General features: G+C 43.5%; 2 protein-coding genes across 4 annotated transcripts in view; one reads left to right on the top strand and one right to left on the bottom strand.

Annotated features, from left to right (window-relative positions):
* Positions 1-4,296, top strand: part of XRN2 (5'-3' exoribonuclease 2) — a 73,005-nt gene extending 68,709 nt beyond the window's left edge. For all 3 annotated transcript variants that reach the window (XM_084776132.1, XM_084776130.1, XM_084776131.1), the window contains 2 exons: positions 1,564-1,702; positions 4,120-4,296. In XM_084776132.1, coding sequence (XP_084632258.1) covers positions 1,564-1,702; positions 4,120-4,185 — 205 coding nt within the window. In that variant the 3' untranslated portion in view covers positions 4,186-4,296. The remainder of the gene's footprint in view (positions 1-1,563; positions 1,703-4,119) is intronic.
* Positions 4,297-10,402: 6,106 nt separating this feature from the next.
* NKX2-4 (NK2 homeobox 4) lies at positions 10,403-12,308 on the bottom strand (the record flags this gene model as incomplete). Its single annotated transcript, XM_084775245.1, has 2 exons — positions 10,403-11,376; positions 11,855-12,308. The coding sequence occupies 2 exons, from the start codon at positions 12,306-12,308 to the stop codon at positions 10,745-10,747; spliced, it is 1,086 nt and encodes a 361-aa protein (XP_084631371.1). The 3' UTR covers positions 10,403-10,744.
* Positions 12,309-15,961: the final 3,653 nt, after the last annotated feature.

Here is a 15,961-nt window from a genome sequence, read left to right as displayed (position 1 = left end):
TCCACCACCCATTGAGCCCAACCTCGGGCTTTTCTCCTAAGATTTCCCCTCCCACGAAGAAGTGGCGATCATATGCTGACACTATTCTAGTGACTACTAGCTTGTCAGAACCTTAGCGAATGTAAGGCTTTACTGCGTTCTTCCTGGTGTCACCTGTGGCCCCGAGGTTTCTAATGCGAAAGTGTTACAGGGACATTTTGCTTCTGTTTATTCTTTTTTGTGACTGTAAAATTGAAGTTGAAAGTATCTTACTGAGAAATTTCCATCTTAAATAGTGATTGCCTTTAGAAATATCTTTGCTGCATTGTTTATGTGACAAATTTTAATTAAGTTATGATTTAATGCCTTCTACCTGTTGTTTTGTATCTCAAAGTTAAAATAGGCACTTGAAGACAATTAAAACATGTCTTTCAACTAGTAATCTGGGACAGCAGACTGGGTTATAATAGCTGTTGAATCTGTGTTCCCATGTAAACTGTACACCAAACGCCAGTCAGCCGTGCCAATTAGTGCTCATGTTGCTAGGTCACCACAGCCAATTGAAAGCTGCGTCAAAAGAACTTGAAAAGGTTTCTTCCCGACCAGACCTTCTGACATATTGAGCAGAATAATGGATGGGAAAAAACAGCCCAGTCCCCTACCCTGGATTCAAAATACTCAGCAGTAAGAATTCACTTGCAACCTGCAATTAACTAGAAAGAATAGAATCTAAGAACAAATCTGGACATTTTTAAAAATAAAGCCTCTTTCTCCTACTTGTACACGCTCACTCTTTGGGCAACGTCGTAAATGTAACCAGCTGACTGTGCGCCCAGAGCTTCACATGATTAAATGTAGCAGCTCACTGACTGTGCACCCAGAGCTTCACATGATTAGAAGAGTCTTCACATTTAACACTTTAAAATATTTTGTAAAAGTTATTCAGCAGACTTCAAGCATCCTCATTTTTAAAAGTATTTATTATTGTGTGTATGCACACTAATGTGGTGGGTCGTGGGTTACAGTGCACATGTGCAGGGTCTAACTTGGGTCCTGGGGATTGAACTGGGGGTCATCAGACTTGTAAGGCAGGCACCTGGGCCCTCTGAGCCACCCACTGTCGATTTGTAAATATCCCTTTTAATAAGTCATGGTGTTTTATGAGACTTGACCCAGTTCCCCTGCACTGGTTGGTTGTTTTTTGGTTTTTTGTTTTGTTTTGATTTGGGAGGGGTTGTCTGTTTGTTTGTTTGTTTTGGGTTTTTTTTTTGTTTTGTTTTATTTTTTTTGAGACAGGGTTTCTTTGCGTAACCTTGGATGTCCTGGACTCACTTTGTAGACCAGGCTGGCCTCAAACTCACAGTGATCTGCCTGCCTCTGCCTCTCGAGTGCTGGGATTAAAGGTGTGCGCCACCACACCGGCCCTGCACTGGTTATAAGAGACATAAAGGCCATCACACCACATATCCTACATAACAAATGTAGGCAACTTGGGTTGTCCTAAAACTTGGAGGAAATAACCCTCCATTTAGGCTTGTACTGTAAAGCAGGCTTCATTTCTGATGTAAACATGTCTTTCTGCAGAAGTGTTGGAGCAGAGCCTCTATTGCCGTGGAACCGGATGCTCCAAACCCAAAATGCAGCCTTTCAGCCAAACCAGTACCAAATGCTGCCTGGGCCTGGAGGCTATCCACTCAGACATGATGATCGAGGAGGGAGACAGGTAATGAACGCAATGCATTGTGGGCTGTAGAGGAAAAGCAGCATACCGCTTTCTGCTATGCTTGCCTCTTAGAAATTAATGTTTTCTTACCAGTATTTCTGGTAAGAAATAGCTGGACTTCTGTCATCATTAAAAATGCATTTAAGCCAAGTACTTTTATACATGGGCAATCCTCAAGAATCCCAGCTTAGAAGCCCCTTTCATGGGTTCAGTAGTGATTAGAAAGAGTCACAGCCATCACAACACATCTTTTTACTTTGGAGGATGTTTTCTAATATAAACCAGGTCTGTCGTTGACAAATGAAGATGGCCTGGAAGCTGAAAGTAAAAATAAAAATTAAACACACATAAAAGTACCTGTTTACCTGTTGTCTTTATTCATCCCTGAATCCCTTAACTGAAGGCAAGAGTCCCTCCTTGTGGAAGCAAATTTCTCTTTGGGGGTTTTTCTACACAGTTTTCTGCTGAGTGGGAAGTGCCACGTGATGTGATGTGCACGATAATTAACTCATAAATTGAGATGATGTACATTTGTTCTCTTAATTCCATCCCATCTTCTGAACATTTAAGTCTGGTCTGTTTAACATAGATTTCCCCCAGCAATTTGACCCCCTGGACAGAATTGATACGCACTTTAATCCACTCCTGGTAAAGAAGGGTATTTGGAATGCTGCTGCCATTCATAGGCTAGTGGCGTGTCCTGGAGTTTGGTGCCTACGTTTGATATCAAGGGGTTTTTAGTTGTTTACCTGGTGTTGCCTTCAGGCTTTTTGCAGTGCTTTGTATATTAGCTTCCTAATTTCTGTTTCTTACTTTTGTGCCCCTTTAATCTGAAGTCTCTGATACCTAAGGAAAACTTTTTTGATACCTTTAAAGTGCATTTTTGTAAGCCTGTTGTTTCAACCTTGCAAAAAAGTCAGCTTAATTGCTTATAGTCAATGCCTTTTGAAAAAAATTGTTTTGGTTCATTAAAATCACTTCATAGGACTTTAATTTTTCTACCCAACTCCCCTGTAAAGACAAAGTATGAAATTACTGTTGTCTGTGCTACTGGAGTGAGACATTAGACAATTAAAGTAACAGCATTTTAAAGTGAAGACATTAAGAACTGAGGAGACCGTGTAGAATGCTGTGTTCAGTCTTTTCATTTTGCAGTCAGAACTGAAAGCCTGTGTGACCTCATAGTTTGGAGGCAGAGCTGGAGACACTGAACCCTAGTTCATCTTCTGGCCTCTGAAGAGGCCACGGAAATTTTCCCTTTCAAGGAATTCTACTGTTGGAGGAGGAGAAATTCTTCACTGAGAGGATATATAAACAAGTTGGAAGATGCCTTTTGGAAATATACGCATTCTTTTCAGTCTTATTTCCATTTAGTTTTTATTACATCACAACTATTGAAGTAATGATTTTGTTTTTTGTTTCTTACAGTTAATCATGCCTTTGTTTTATTTTTAGTGACATTGATATGTCTAAACAAATCCTTACCCCACATTGGAGCCTTGACGATCTATCATACTATATAGTGTAAATTGTGATCCTAAACAGGAATTTTCTCTTTCTTTTGGAATCAAACCTAGTACCACACTCGCTCAGTAAATGCTCTTACCACCAAGCCATATCTCCAACCTTTAGAAAAGTAATTATAAATTATTTTTTATAGAATTGTTTTTGCAAGTACAATTATATAATAACCTTATTATTTAATGTTCTATTTTTCATTGAACAAAAAAATATGTCCCTAAAATTAATTGGTCATTAGGTGTCAGTAAGTCTCTTCCTTTGGTTAAATAAAATGACTTTACTACCAAGCACTCAGAATGGTGGGACGTTTCCAGCGTGGACAGGAGGGATGCACAGCCCTCCTTAGTGAAGGAGCTGTTGGCCGCCAGTGGCCACTGGGAGAGAAGGAAAGTTAGAACAGTTTTTGTTGTTTGCTTGCTTTTTAAAGGTATAGATCCTTACAGTAGGTTGACGAGTCACCAGTGAAGGCCACACAGCCAAAAGGTTATGGGCAGCACAGAATGTACTTGATGGGTTAAAAACAAGAGATAACAAAGTTGAGTACTTTGAGAAGAGTAGGGGAAAGGGTTAATATGATCAAAATACATTGTTTGAAATTCCCAAGGAACTAACAAAAGTGTAAAACCAAAATCCACTGTACATATTTACAGGAAACATTTCATTGTTCATTTGTCTGCAGATTAGATGTGGTTATTAGTGCTTGTTGGGTCAGTGTTCAGTAATTCAGCCTTTGTGTGCATCTCAGCTGTGTAACAAGCTCTGAGAGAGCTGTAGGCAAGTGATGACGGACCCTAAGAAACAGTCCACTTCTTCATGCTGCGCTTGTCCACAGAGATGTAGATTTCTTTATTAGGGGTATTAATCCAGAAGATAAACTTTCTTTTGTTTACTTTCAGGGATATCCCAGAGAAGGAAGGAAATACCCTTTGCCACCACCCTCGGGAAGATACAGTTGGAATTAGGCTTTTGTAAAGCTTTCCCAAATCCTTTCTCCATTCTATACTTTTATACTATTTGTGGAAAGGTTTCTTTCTCAAGTGGTGGTTTTTAATAAAACTACAGTACTTTGTGTATTTCTTTTAACTGTGTGTATATTTCTACCGATCTGATCTCACTGTTTATGTTGCTTTCCAGAGATGTGTTTTAACATAATACAGTGGTTCTGAATTTATTATTGCTTGTAAACATATTTGATGAAATTAGGAGTCTTGGATTTTCCTTATGGTTAAATTCAAAACAACTCTATGCTGATTTTAACGCACATGAATAATTAGGTATGGACATCTGAGCTGCATGTTCAGCAGACTAGAGTCTGTGTGGCTCAACATTTCTTTGGAAACATTTCATTAAAGTTCTTGTCTTACAGAAATTTGTGGGCTTTATTAAAAAAATAAAAATAAAGCTAAACTAAAAGCTCTGTCTTGGTGGTCTTTGATTTTTCTTTGGAAACATTTTATTGAAGTACTTGTCGTACAGAAGTTTGTGGACTTTAGTTAAAAAAAAAAACCCTAAACTTTAAAGGCTCTGGTGTCTTGATGGTCTTTGATTATTTCAGCTGAAAGTCTTGACTTAGGTTGCCTACTTTTGTAAGCCAACATTTGCGGTTCGCACAGTCAGATGTCAAGAGCAAGTGAATGTAGGGATAGGTTTTTTTAAAGAGGAGATGGTCACCATTCAACAGAAGCATTTATATTAGCATATTACTAGTACATTTTGGGAATATTTACATTTTATAAATTTCATAATTATTTCCTAGTTTTAAGGAGTTTAAATCTCATGTTAGGGGATCACTTTAAAATTTCAAGTTGATAATTTATAACTAAAGGAGATACATATATATATGTATGTATGTATATATTCAGCATATTTTAATGATATTTCACAGTAGAACTCAATTTGGGCTTGTTTCTTTTTCAGTTGAGCACACTTGAGTCTCTGAATGCATGTTTGGAGTTCACACACGGTGTTTATATTTAATTACCAAAATAAACAGGACACTTTTCTATAAAGTCTGAAGCTTTGAGTTTTTCTAACCTAAGATTGTATGGTAAGATTTCTCTTTGACCTTCTGACTTAGGCCATTTGTGCTTTAACACACAGCAAGCACACTTGCTAATTTATGTGGGGAAAATCCACCTTTAAATTCACAGGCATTTTGAAGCAGTCCATTACTGATGCTGTGAAAGCAGCGGGTTCCTGTATAGATGAAACAGGTTATCACACTTCCTGTGTTCGCTCCACTCCACGGTATAGTGCTGATTATTAAGCTTTTCTAGCCCTAAAGTGCTGTGTCTTCCAAAGGGAACATGTAGTTTCGTGGTTCTCCTAACCCACGCTGTGTTTTAATTCCCCCAACACCTTGGTTTTGATTTAGTTTTCAAAGTCTGGTCTAGGCTGAAGGGTCCCGCAGAAGCCCCGACAAAGGGCCTAATGAAGGTACAGCTGACGCTAGGTTCCCTTTTGTGAGACAGGTGGGTGTGTTCCAAGTGCATCGCCTCAGTTCCGGGACCCTTGCATCGATCTGTCTCCCAGCTCTTACTTAGAGAATAGAGAAATGCCTATTTCAGACAACGTGCTGTTTAAAGCTTCCAAGTGGGATATTTAAAGCTGTAAATGTCCCCTTGAGTTTTAGTGTTGCAGGCAACAGGGTAGTTTTGTTACTTGTATTCCGTTATATTACCTTTGGGCACCTTTTTTTCTCAGGGTCTTTCATTAAATTGTTTTAAGTCAGTGCCTGGAAAATTTGCTAAGGCGACCTAGTAAGGAGAGAGCCACTTCCTTAGCTCTAGATCCCCAAAGGCGAGGCGTAAAAATACCAAAGCCTTCTGCAAATGCGTATTAAGATTGCCGTTTAGCTTTTCAAAGGCAAATAGGGTGTAATGACCGGTAGGCTAATTTTGTTGCAAAGACCTGGGACTGTAATAGCTGGTGGGCAGGAATTGAGGTCAGGTGCCCGGGAAGGCTTGGGATGCTCAGGACTTTGCAGCTGAGGCTGAGCTGCTGGAAGTGCCTGGGAGCAGGCTGGCAGGGTCACGGAGGGTGAGCTGCCCCTCATAGTCAAGGTTGTGCTGTGTCCTTACTGGCCTCCCTGTGGAGTCAGGAAGCTGGCCCTGGGTCTGTGACTCCCTAAAACCCATGTAGCCCCACAGCGTCGAGGACCCAACAGCCTGCCTAGGAACAGGCAAGCTGGAAATGAGTAAGGTGGGTGTGGGGACTCTCGGCTCTTAAGACGCTGGGAGGGTGGGTTGGGGGATAGGGGGCACATCATACCTCCATTCCCTGCATGTAGCACCGCAGTCTGCAGACTTAAAATTTACCCGGCAAAGCCTGGCGCGCGCCTTTAATCCCAGCTCTGGAGGCAGAGGCAGGCGGGTGGATCCCTGTGAGTTCGAGGCCTGCCTGGGCTACAGTGACCCCAGGACAGCCAAGGTAACACAAATCCTGTCTCGAAAAACAAACAAAAAATCACCAGGCAACTGCACACGCTGAACCTGTAAGAAAAATCAGAGACACGCCTTGCCCATGTTTATTTAAAATTAGAAGTCTTGACTAACTAAATTTAGCTGCCTAGAAATCCAAAATCTACACATTCTCTGGAGTCAATTTGTCCCCACATTAAAGGCCACAGAGGGGCTTTACAACTCGAACTTTATTTTCAAGTCTTCTGCCCACTCTGAAAGGGTCAGAAAACCAGGGTGCCACAAGCTGTATTCTGTTTCTACCCAGGAAAAAGTCAAAGAACACTAACAAAGTAACAAGCGGTCCATTTTGTAACTCTGCTTCCTCCACTCAGCATTAATTCCAACAGATGCCCTTGGCTTTTTTTCTATACCCTATTTGTGGAATTGGGGTAAAAAGACAACAAGATTTAATTTGTATGTGCGAAATGGCACTAAAGCTATTCCCCACTGCAAAACTGCACTTTAAGATTATCGAGTATTAATGATTAATTTTTTATTAGAACTTACCTAAACAATTACTGAGGTTACAGATTTAAAAAAACAAAACAAAACAAGAAAACCAGGCTCCCCTCCCCAGCATTTCACTCCATTTCAGATAAACATTCTAAAGCAAAACTAAACAAAACCAAAAACTCTGTCTTCCATCGCCATTAAATTTATAAAAAGTAACTTGGAGATCACAGAGAAATCTCCTTACTATAGAGAAGAGCCTAGGTGACAAGTGCGCACAGTCCCCCAGTCTAGGTGTCTCTGAAATTTCTCCAGATACTCACCAGTTCTCACTAGCAGTAAAAAGGCTGTTTATGCTTTATAAATGTATTTTCTGTCTCACTAGATTGAGGATGGCAATTACAGTGGTTTTTTTTTTTTAACCTAAAGTTAAATAATTAACATACAGAGGTCCACTGTGGCATTAAATGGCAGAGGAATATTATCTGCTTTGATTACTCTGAACTGGAATTTATATTGCTGCCATATAATGCATTACCTTCTCATATACACAAATTTATATCTGAAAATCAAATATATGCACTTTTATATCATTGTGGTCCAAAAATTCATTTTTAGAACCATTACTGTTTAGTGCAATTAACAAAGCAAGCCTACGGAAGGTGTTTGCAATTTACTGAACAGGACTGAGTCTCTGATTTGCTTTAAATTGAAAGTAAATAGCTACTAGGAAAATGGAATCTGAATATATCTGTGTTGATTAACTACTTGTTCTGACCTTTAGATTGTGGTTCTTAGCAAAGCCTTAAACAGGACGACTGGGTTACACTCTTACCCTTGCATGTACAAAACATCCTTCTTGTGCCCTTCAAAACTGCACACACTCTCATACTTCAATTTACATCCTAATGAAGATTACACGGAAGTACCTGCAATCCCCGCTGTTACTGTCTGCAACTTTCTTTCTGCATTTTAGCTTCCATTCTTCCACTGGAAAAGATGCTAGACCCTAAAATGTTTTGCAAAATGTCACATTTGCAGAGTTAGCGTTTCTGAAACCGGTTTTGCTATGGCCTCTGCTGAACTTTGAGAGGGCTTTGTTCCACCCAGCCTCTGCTCCAGCCCTCCCTCTTGGTTGTGGAGACACTTATCCTCCTCTTCAGTTAATGAGTTTCACCTAGTCTAGCCGTTTGTATTTTTATAAAAGATCTGTGAAGCACCAACTGCAAATGAAGGGAAAGGCTTTTGCTTTGCATTAATCAGAAAGTGGAATTCTATAGGAAAAGAACATTTCTTTTAGTGTTTCAGCAACCAAACCTCCTCCTGCTGTCAGGATGTGCTCAGTAAGTCTCTGGGTGTAGAACGGAAAGTCCTCTGCAGCAGTTATCTCAAGCTTGCTGTTTGTCTACTTACAAAACTGTTGAATGGAAAAAGCTATGGCTATAGTAAATATACTTTCAGAAAATGGTGAATGGAGAAAGATTGTTTCTTTCTGGCGACATTTTCAGTATAGTTTATTTAATTGAAAAGATTCTTTGTCTGGAAATAAGCTATCCAGGGGGAAAAAAAAGTGTTATAGGTTTATTTTCCTTAAAGGGTATCACTGGATGTCCATGGACCATAAAGCTATTTGTTTTGTAAGTGTTGCTCTGTTTAAAAAAAAAAAAAATCATTGCATACAGTGGTGTGGATTTTAAAAACATTTTCTAGAGGTAATATAGTCAAAACTGATGGAAACAAAGCATTTTGAACCGCACCACACCAGTAATAGCTTTATCAGCAAAATTAACACTGATTTCTGAAGTCAACCTACCAGTAATGCAAAAACTCAGACTGGGAGATTTTTTTTTCCTTTGTTTATCACGCCATCTTTAGACTAATAGTCTATTAATATTATATAAAATGCCTTTAAAGTTAAATGCCATCCTCAAAAAATGCACAATGGTGGTTTGATAAAAGACTCTTTGCTCCATAGCCTTACCCCCACCCACTTCTTGTCTTGAAAGGAACCTGAGCTTATTTTTTAAAGAGAGGATTTACTTTATAAACTACATTTCTGAAAAAACGCAAGTTTGACTTCCATGTTCCTTTCTATGCGGTCAACTTTGAACTTTCCAGAAATAAATGTTCAAACCATGAAAACAAAATTGGATGTTTCAGTCTCAAATTTGTTCCTCTAAAAACTCAGATTCAGAAGAGGTTTGGGGCCTCTGGTGACCACATCTGTCTGGTTATTTGGGGCCTCTGGTGACCACATCTGTCTGGTTATTTGAAAGTATGTTTTGCCCATATTCGTTCTGTAATTTCCAGTAACTCTATAGGTCACACTATTCAGTCAGCTCCATTTCCCTCCACTATGACTATTTTCAATAATGAGTAAATGAGCTGTGTTGGCAAACTCTGCCAAAAGGAAAAAGAAAAACACCAACAATACTTAAGAAAAAGAAATAACCTCTTGACTTTTAGAAAAAAGTACTTAAGGTCTTTTAAAGTTATATTTAAATATCCATTTGAAATACTGGAAATATAAATTGGCATATTAAAGAGTAAATACATTTATTTATACAATAAAACACCAACAAAATTGGTGCAACACCTATTAAGTTCTAAGTATGGTGGAAAAGCATAATTATCATACTTTTTCTTTATATCTTGATAACAATTCAATAAATCATCTTATTCCTCTTGACACGATTTGAAATTGATTGATGATAATACTGGCAATTTTACTTGCCTGTTCTAGTACTTTGTCGAGGAGTTCAAATTCAGGCAAAAATACGTTAAGGAATAAATGCCATGTTTATAGAAGGAAAGGGCATGGTTATCACTTGGTTTGGAAAGCCTAGGTTCTATATAAAAAGTATTCTATAACCCTTTAGAAAGATGAGCTGCATCTTGGAGCGGAGTGAGGGCTGTGCTCTCCTAGGGCAACCTACAATTACTCAGTTGCCTAACAATGAACAAAAATATTTTAAAATCAGCATTTAAATGTAAAAACGGTAACGATCCATATCATTAGGATTTCGATTTTTTATTCCATTGCTCTATTTTTACCCAAACGGCAGTTAATTCTTCGGCAATCGTGTTGCCGTGTATACGATCCACTTTGGGCTACAGTTCAATTTACTTTCAACCAAATCTTAACGAAATTGCACTTAGGGGAGGGGCTTTGCAAATTAATCTCCCCAAAATAAATTCCACTTCAGGGATTCATCGTGAAAGCTGCTCGATTTATAGAGATACAAACACCAACAAAGTTTTTCCGACTTCTAAAACTCCCGGGAGCTTTGGTTAGCAACGTGGTGAGTGTGGATTCCGCCAGCTCTTCGCATAACTTAGGAACTTCTGAAGGAAGGGAAACCACCACCTCAAAGTGTGGTGTCACACTGTTCGGTCCCGGGGGGCGGGGGCCGGGGCCGTCGGCCTTCTCCCACCCCCAGCAAAGAGGTTCAGAGTAGCCTGACCCTCTCCACGACCCACTCCTCCTTATCTCCATGCACTAAAAGGGTCGGTCGGCTTCTGCACCCTTTTCCCGTCCGTTCTTGCGGTTCCGTGGCCGACCCTGCGGCGAGCTGCAGGCAGACCCTCCCCACGCCGCCGCCGGGGCGCATCACCACGTCCTGCCATAGAGCAGGTTGGCGCCGAGCACGCCTCCGCCGTAGTCCCCGGTGGCCGCGTCCAGGGCCGCTAAGCCGCCCCCAGGCCCGTGCAGAGCGGGCGGGCTGGGCGACAGTTCCTCCAGCTCCGGGGCCGGCGTGGGGGCCTGCGGCTGCTGGCCGCCCTGGCCAGGCGTCGGGGTGCCCGCGCCGTTCTGGCACGGCTTGCCGTCCTTCACCAGCACCGGTACGGCCACGCGGCGCGGCGACGGCGGCGGCGGCGGCGGCGGAGGAGGAGGAGGCGGGGGGCCCAGGCCGCCCTCCTGCTGCAGCTGCTGCGCCGCCTTGTCCTTGGCCTGCCTCTTCATCTTGTAGCGATGGTTCTGGAACCAGATCTTGACCTGCGTGGGCGTCAGGTGGATCATGCTGGCCAGGTGCTCGCGCTCGGGCGCCGACAGGTACTTCTGCTGCTTGAAGCGCCGCTCCAGCTCGTAGACCTGCGCTTGCGAGAAGAGCACTCGGCGCTTCCTTCGCGGCGCGGCCGCGTGCAGCGGCGCCAGGGACTTGGCGGCGTCCGCGATGCCGGTCAGCGAGCCCATGCCGGCCACGTTCACGCCCGCCGCCGACGGCCCCATGAACCTGGAGACTGGGGAGGGGGCCCAAGAAGGACGGCCGGTGAGCCCCGGGCCCGCGAGAACCGCTCCCGCCGCGGTCGCCTCGCTCGCTTTAGGCGACGTAACCCTAACCCTAACCCCGTGAGCGCCGCGCCCCGCGCCCTGCTCCCTCCACGGACCCAGGGACCCTGCGCGCCCCAGGCCGCCTCGCGCGCCCCAGGGGGCTCCCAAGAAATCCCGCGCGCCCCTGGCCGCCCCGCGCGCCCCTGGCCGCCCCGCGCGCCCCAGGGGCCCCCCCAAAAGTCCCGCGCGTCCCGCTCCCTCCACAGACCCGGGGGGCTCCGCGCGCCCCGGGGGGCTCCCAAGAACGCCCGCGTGCCCCAGGCCGGGACTCAGAACCCTTCACGAGCCCTGGGCCGCGTCCCGGGACGACCCCCCGCGTCCCGGCTGTGGCGGGGAAAGCCCGCGCCACCAGCTCGCCCCCAGTCCCGCGCCTCTGGCCCCGCTCACTTGACGAGTAGCGCGGGTCCGTGTTGGCGCCGTACCAGCCGGTGGCCGCGGCAGCCGCGCCGCCCCGCATGCCGTCCGTGTAGGCGGGCAGCTCACCCACGTTGCCCAGGCCGCCGTTGCAGTAGCTGCTCATAGCGCTGTGCGGGAACTGCGAGACGCCGGGGGGCATGTGGTAGGTGGCGGCCGCCGCCGCCGCCGCCGCAGCAGCAGCCGCCGCCGCCGCTGCCGCGTTGTGTCCGGCCATGGCGTGGGGCGGCTGCATGCCGGCCACGGCCGCCGCCTGCGAGGAGGGGCCAGCCGGCGGCGCGCGGTAGGCGGCGGCCCCCAGGGGCGCCCCGAGGCCGGGAGGCGCGCCGTCCATGACGCCGCCGCCGAACTTCTTGTAGGTCTCTTCGATGGGGCTCAGGATGTCGGACACGGAGAAGGGCGTCGTGTGCTTGGGGCTCAACGACATGGCTCGGCGGGCGGCCGGGTAGGTAGGGGGGCCCCGGGCGGGCGCGGGCGGGACGCGGCGGCCGCTCCTCGCCGCCACCTCGGCCCGGCGGCAGCGCCAGTGGAGAGCTGTCCGCGGCACGCGGCGAGCCCCCCCACCCCAGAGCTGCGGAGCCTCGAGTTTATTTTAGTCCAGCGCCAGGTTTACGACAGACTCGGGGGGCGGAGCAACATCCCCAACGAGCAAACAATGGTCATTGACATCTTTTTCTCTCACCCCCCCCCCTTCCCCATAACGGAGGCAAGAAAGGTAAAAAAAAAAAAAAAAAAAAAAAAAAAAAGGTCATTTGGGTGTTTCTTGAAAAGATCACTCCCCTTTGCTATCTTCATCCTTCGCGGCGCGTCTATCTGGGTCACCTTAGCCATCGAGAAATAGAAAACTCCGAGGCCAGTGAAAGACCCCCTCCACACTTGTTTCATCTAGACTGGGAGTTTTCCTTAAGTGACTTTGTAGCAAAGTTCAGTATAATGTCGAAGGGGGGGGGGGCGGGACAGCCAGCTGTTAAGTTTGGGAGGGGCTCACCTCCTTTCCAGCTACCAGCCCCTCACTGGCTCCATCATCTAAAGTGTTTTTTTTTTTAAGGCTCTTGGGTCCCACCATAAGAGCGCATAAAGAGCAGAGGTACAATGACCGTCCTCTGCCATTGTAGGGCTGCTCTCTAATTTATGCATCGTTAGATCCTTTAAAGCATCATTTTGTAGGCAACCTAACGGACACTTCCAAATTAGCTCAAAGTATCCAAATCCAAAGAAGAGAGACTGCACACACAGGGATACTGGCTAACAGACACGCTGACTGCTGACTTGTAAGTATGCTGCTCCTGCTCTCAGGGTGGATACTGAACAAGAGGAGAGTGTGTTTGCTAGAGCGTTTCATATTTAATCTGCACCTTCATTACCGCTATCTTGCCTTTGGTCCCGTCCCCAGAATCTGACTTACGATTTATTTTTCTGTCACTACCCTGAGAGAGAAGAAAGGAGGAGAGGGAGAGAGGGGGAGGGCGGAAGGGAGAGAGAGAGGGGAGAGAGAGAGAGAGAGAGAGAGAGAGAGAGAGAGAGAGAGAGAGAGAGAGAGACTTAGAAATTTCAAGCATTTTTACTTCCTTGTAATGGATCTTTTTGGTGGTGTTGGGAATATAAAAATTGATGTGGATGCAAAAAGCAGGTGAAAATGGCAGCTCCTCTTGAAAACTGCAAATCCATAATCTGATTTTTAAAAATTGTCATCTCTTGATTTACAAATGTTCCTGCATAACAAAGAACTTACACCTTGCAAACTTACACGAAGTGCTGAACAAGACAGAGGACAAAGAAGAATGCAAGCACGAGTAAAATTTGAAAACATGGGGATGTGAGGGAAACAAAGACACATTTTTAAAGTTTTACAGGAAACTGCAGTAAGAAAGAAGAAAGTTGTTTCTTAAGCAAGATTTTATTGTGTCTAAAAACAAAAGGGTAACTACTGAAGTTTAACCTGGCAGCTCATGTCTTAAAGATCTGAACAGTTCAACCTTATCTTTTTCTTGCTTTCAGTCCTGTGGTTTGAATGTCTTTGTTGGTTTTGTCTTACTATTTTTATTAGTATTGCTACAGTCTGACAGGACGCTTTTACAGGTCTTTCCTGAACTTGAGACACTTGAGCTAGGTCACCTACACTGGAACTGCCTACTTAGAAATTTTTAAACCTATGATAAACAAAGACGCCTTAGGGCAAAGGGCACTCAAATGCTGGGATCCTTTTACAATGTGGTTTTGACCTTTGTTTTACTTTAAATTGTATTTCTTATTACTTATTAGTAAGCTTAAAATCAGCAGAAAGTAATCTTAAACTTTAACCAAAGATGAGGTAAGTAAGCATAGTCATAGTATCTGTGAATATGAAAGTTTCTTGACAACCAATATATTTTTCAAGTTTAGACACATTTAAAAATGAAACCATTAGCATAAACTTCATGTTGATGAGTTGTCCAAACCAGAAAAGGTGATGATAATTTTTTTCAGATGAATGTTACTCTTTTTCAGGTTATACATTTTATCTTGTGATATTTTATTTGTAGAACTTCAGTGTGGCAGTTTGACAAATGGTTATACTATATTTTGTGGTTCAGTTTATCAGTGTTACTCACATCTGGAAGTTTCCCATCTTTAAATAAAATCAGACCAAACCAAACCAAACCAAACAGAATCTCTGCCAAAATTCATTTTCTGGCTCCTTGCAAACATCATAAGCCAAGTAGAATTTCTTTCCTGGACATGAAATATTCTGAAAGAAAAAAAAAGTCTTAAAATCTTCAACATCTTCTTTATCAGTTATTTGTGTCTTACCTCAGATGGTTCATACCCTTAAAACATAAGTGCTGTTTGGATGTGGGTAGGTGAGTTTGATAATAAAATGCATAAAGTGTGTAGCTAAAGAGAAAATAGTCTGATACTCTGTTGAAGATTTCCATCAAACTTACTTCATCCAGTTACTTTCTTTTCAAATTGTGAATGGAAATTTATAGTTAGTAGGTTGTTAAATACTATTGGCCATATGTCACATAAAATATATTTCTCGGGGAATGCTTTCTTGTTATTCCCTGCCCTCATGTTGGCCCTCAGGAGAAAGCAAGGGGGGTGGGAGAGAGAGAGGGGAGGGAGAGAGAGAAAGAGAGAGAGAGAGAGAGAGAGAGAGAGAGAGAGAGAGAGAGAGAGAGAGAGAGAGAGAGCCTCTCAAAGGGAATACAGTAGTGAAAAGAGATGGGTCTCCCTCTCCTACTCTCGCCTCCTTTCCAGTTCCCTCTCCTCACAACACTTGACATTGTTATTCTGCAAGGATTGGTTCTACATCTTGAAGCACATTACTACTTTACACACAGGGGACAGAATGTATTTGGGTTTTGATGCTTTGACTTTCCCCCCATAGTTCAGATTTTTTGTAGTTTCACACATCACACAACAGTGAAAACTTACTAAGGTAGCCTATAGCAGATAAAGAAAAACTTCCTAGACAAAAAGATTCAATAGGTTCTTTTTTTTTTTTAATAAAAAATTGACATTTATTGAAAATCCCTGATATGTTAGTTACCCTTAGAAACAAAAACCTTGGCAAGGAACTAAGCTGAACTAAAATCAGAAGAGCCTTCCCTGCAATTGGTTTTACTGTTGTCATTCAGCTCAGCCCAGAGGGGCCTGGGAAGAGGGAGAAGCCTTGTGACAGACCCCCTTTGAAGCAGAGCTCCAGGCACAGCCAAGAGGGAGATTTTGTCTTTCTATGGTGGCACATAGATTGTCAATGGCTCCTGAATTTCCACATCAAGGTGTATACTGTTCTTGAAAATATTACTCTCTACTGGATTATAATAAGTGCTGCTTAGAAATGAGACACTTGCTAAACTTGTAGTTAAAGACAGTTGTAAACTTACTTGATTAGTGAAATTGTTATGTTGGAGAAGGAGCTGTAATATCACAATTATGATCTTTTTCCCTTGGAAAGGAACAAGGACTCATGTCAATAGCACTAGTTTTGTTCAGCCAAATTTGAAAGTATAAACAAAATGCCAAGGAGACAAATGAAGTTTACTTTAAATCTTGACTAATTTTATCAATTTCTGGAATTTAGTTCCCATTTTTGTT

This window comes from Acomys minous (genome assembly GCF_964271855.1).
Source record: "Acomys minous genome assembly, chromosome: 3".
NCBI lineage: Eukaryota > Metazoa > Chordata > Mammalia > Rodentia > Muridae > Acomys > Acomys minous.
The sequence above is the reverse complement of the archived record's forward strand: the minus strand, read 5'-3'. Positions and strand labels throughout refer to the sequence as shown.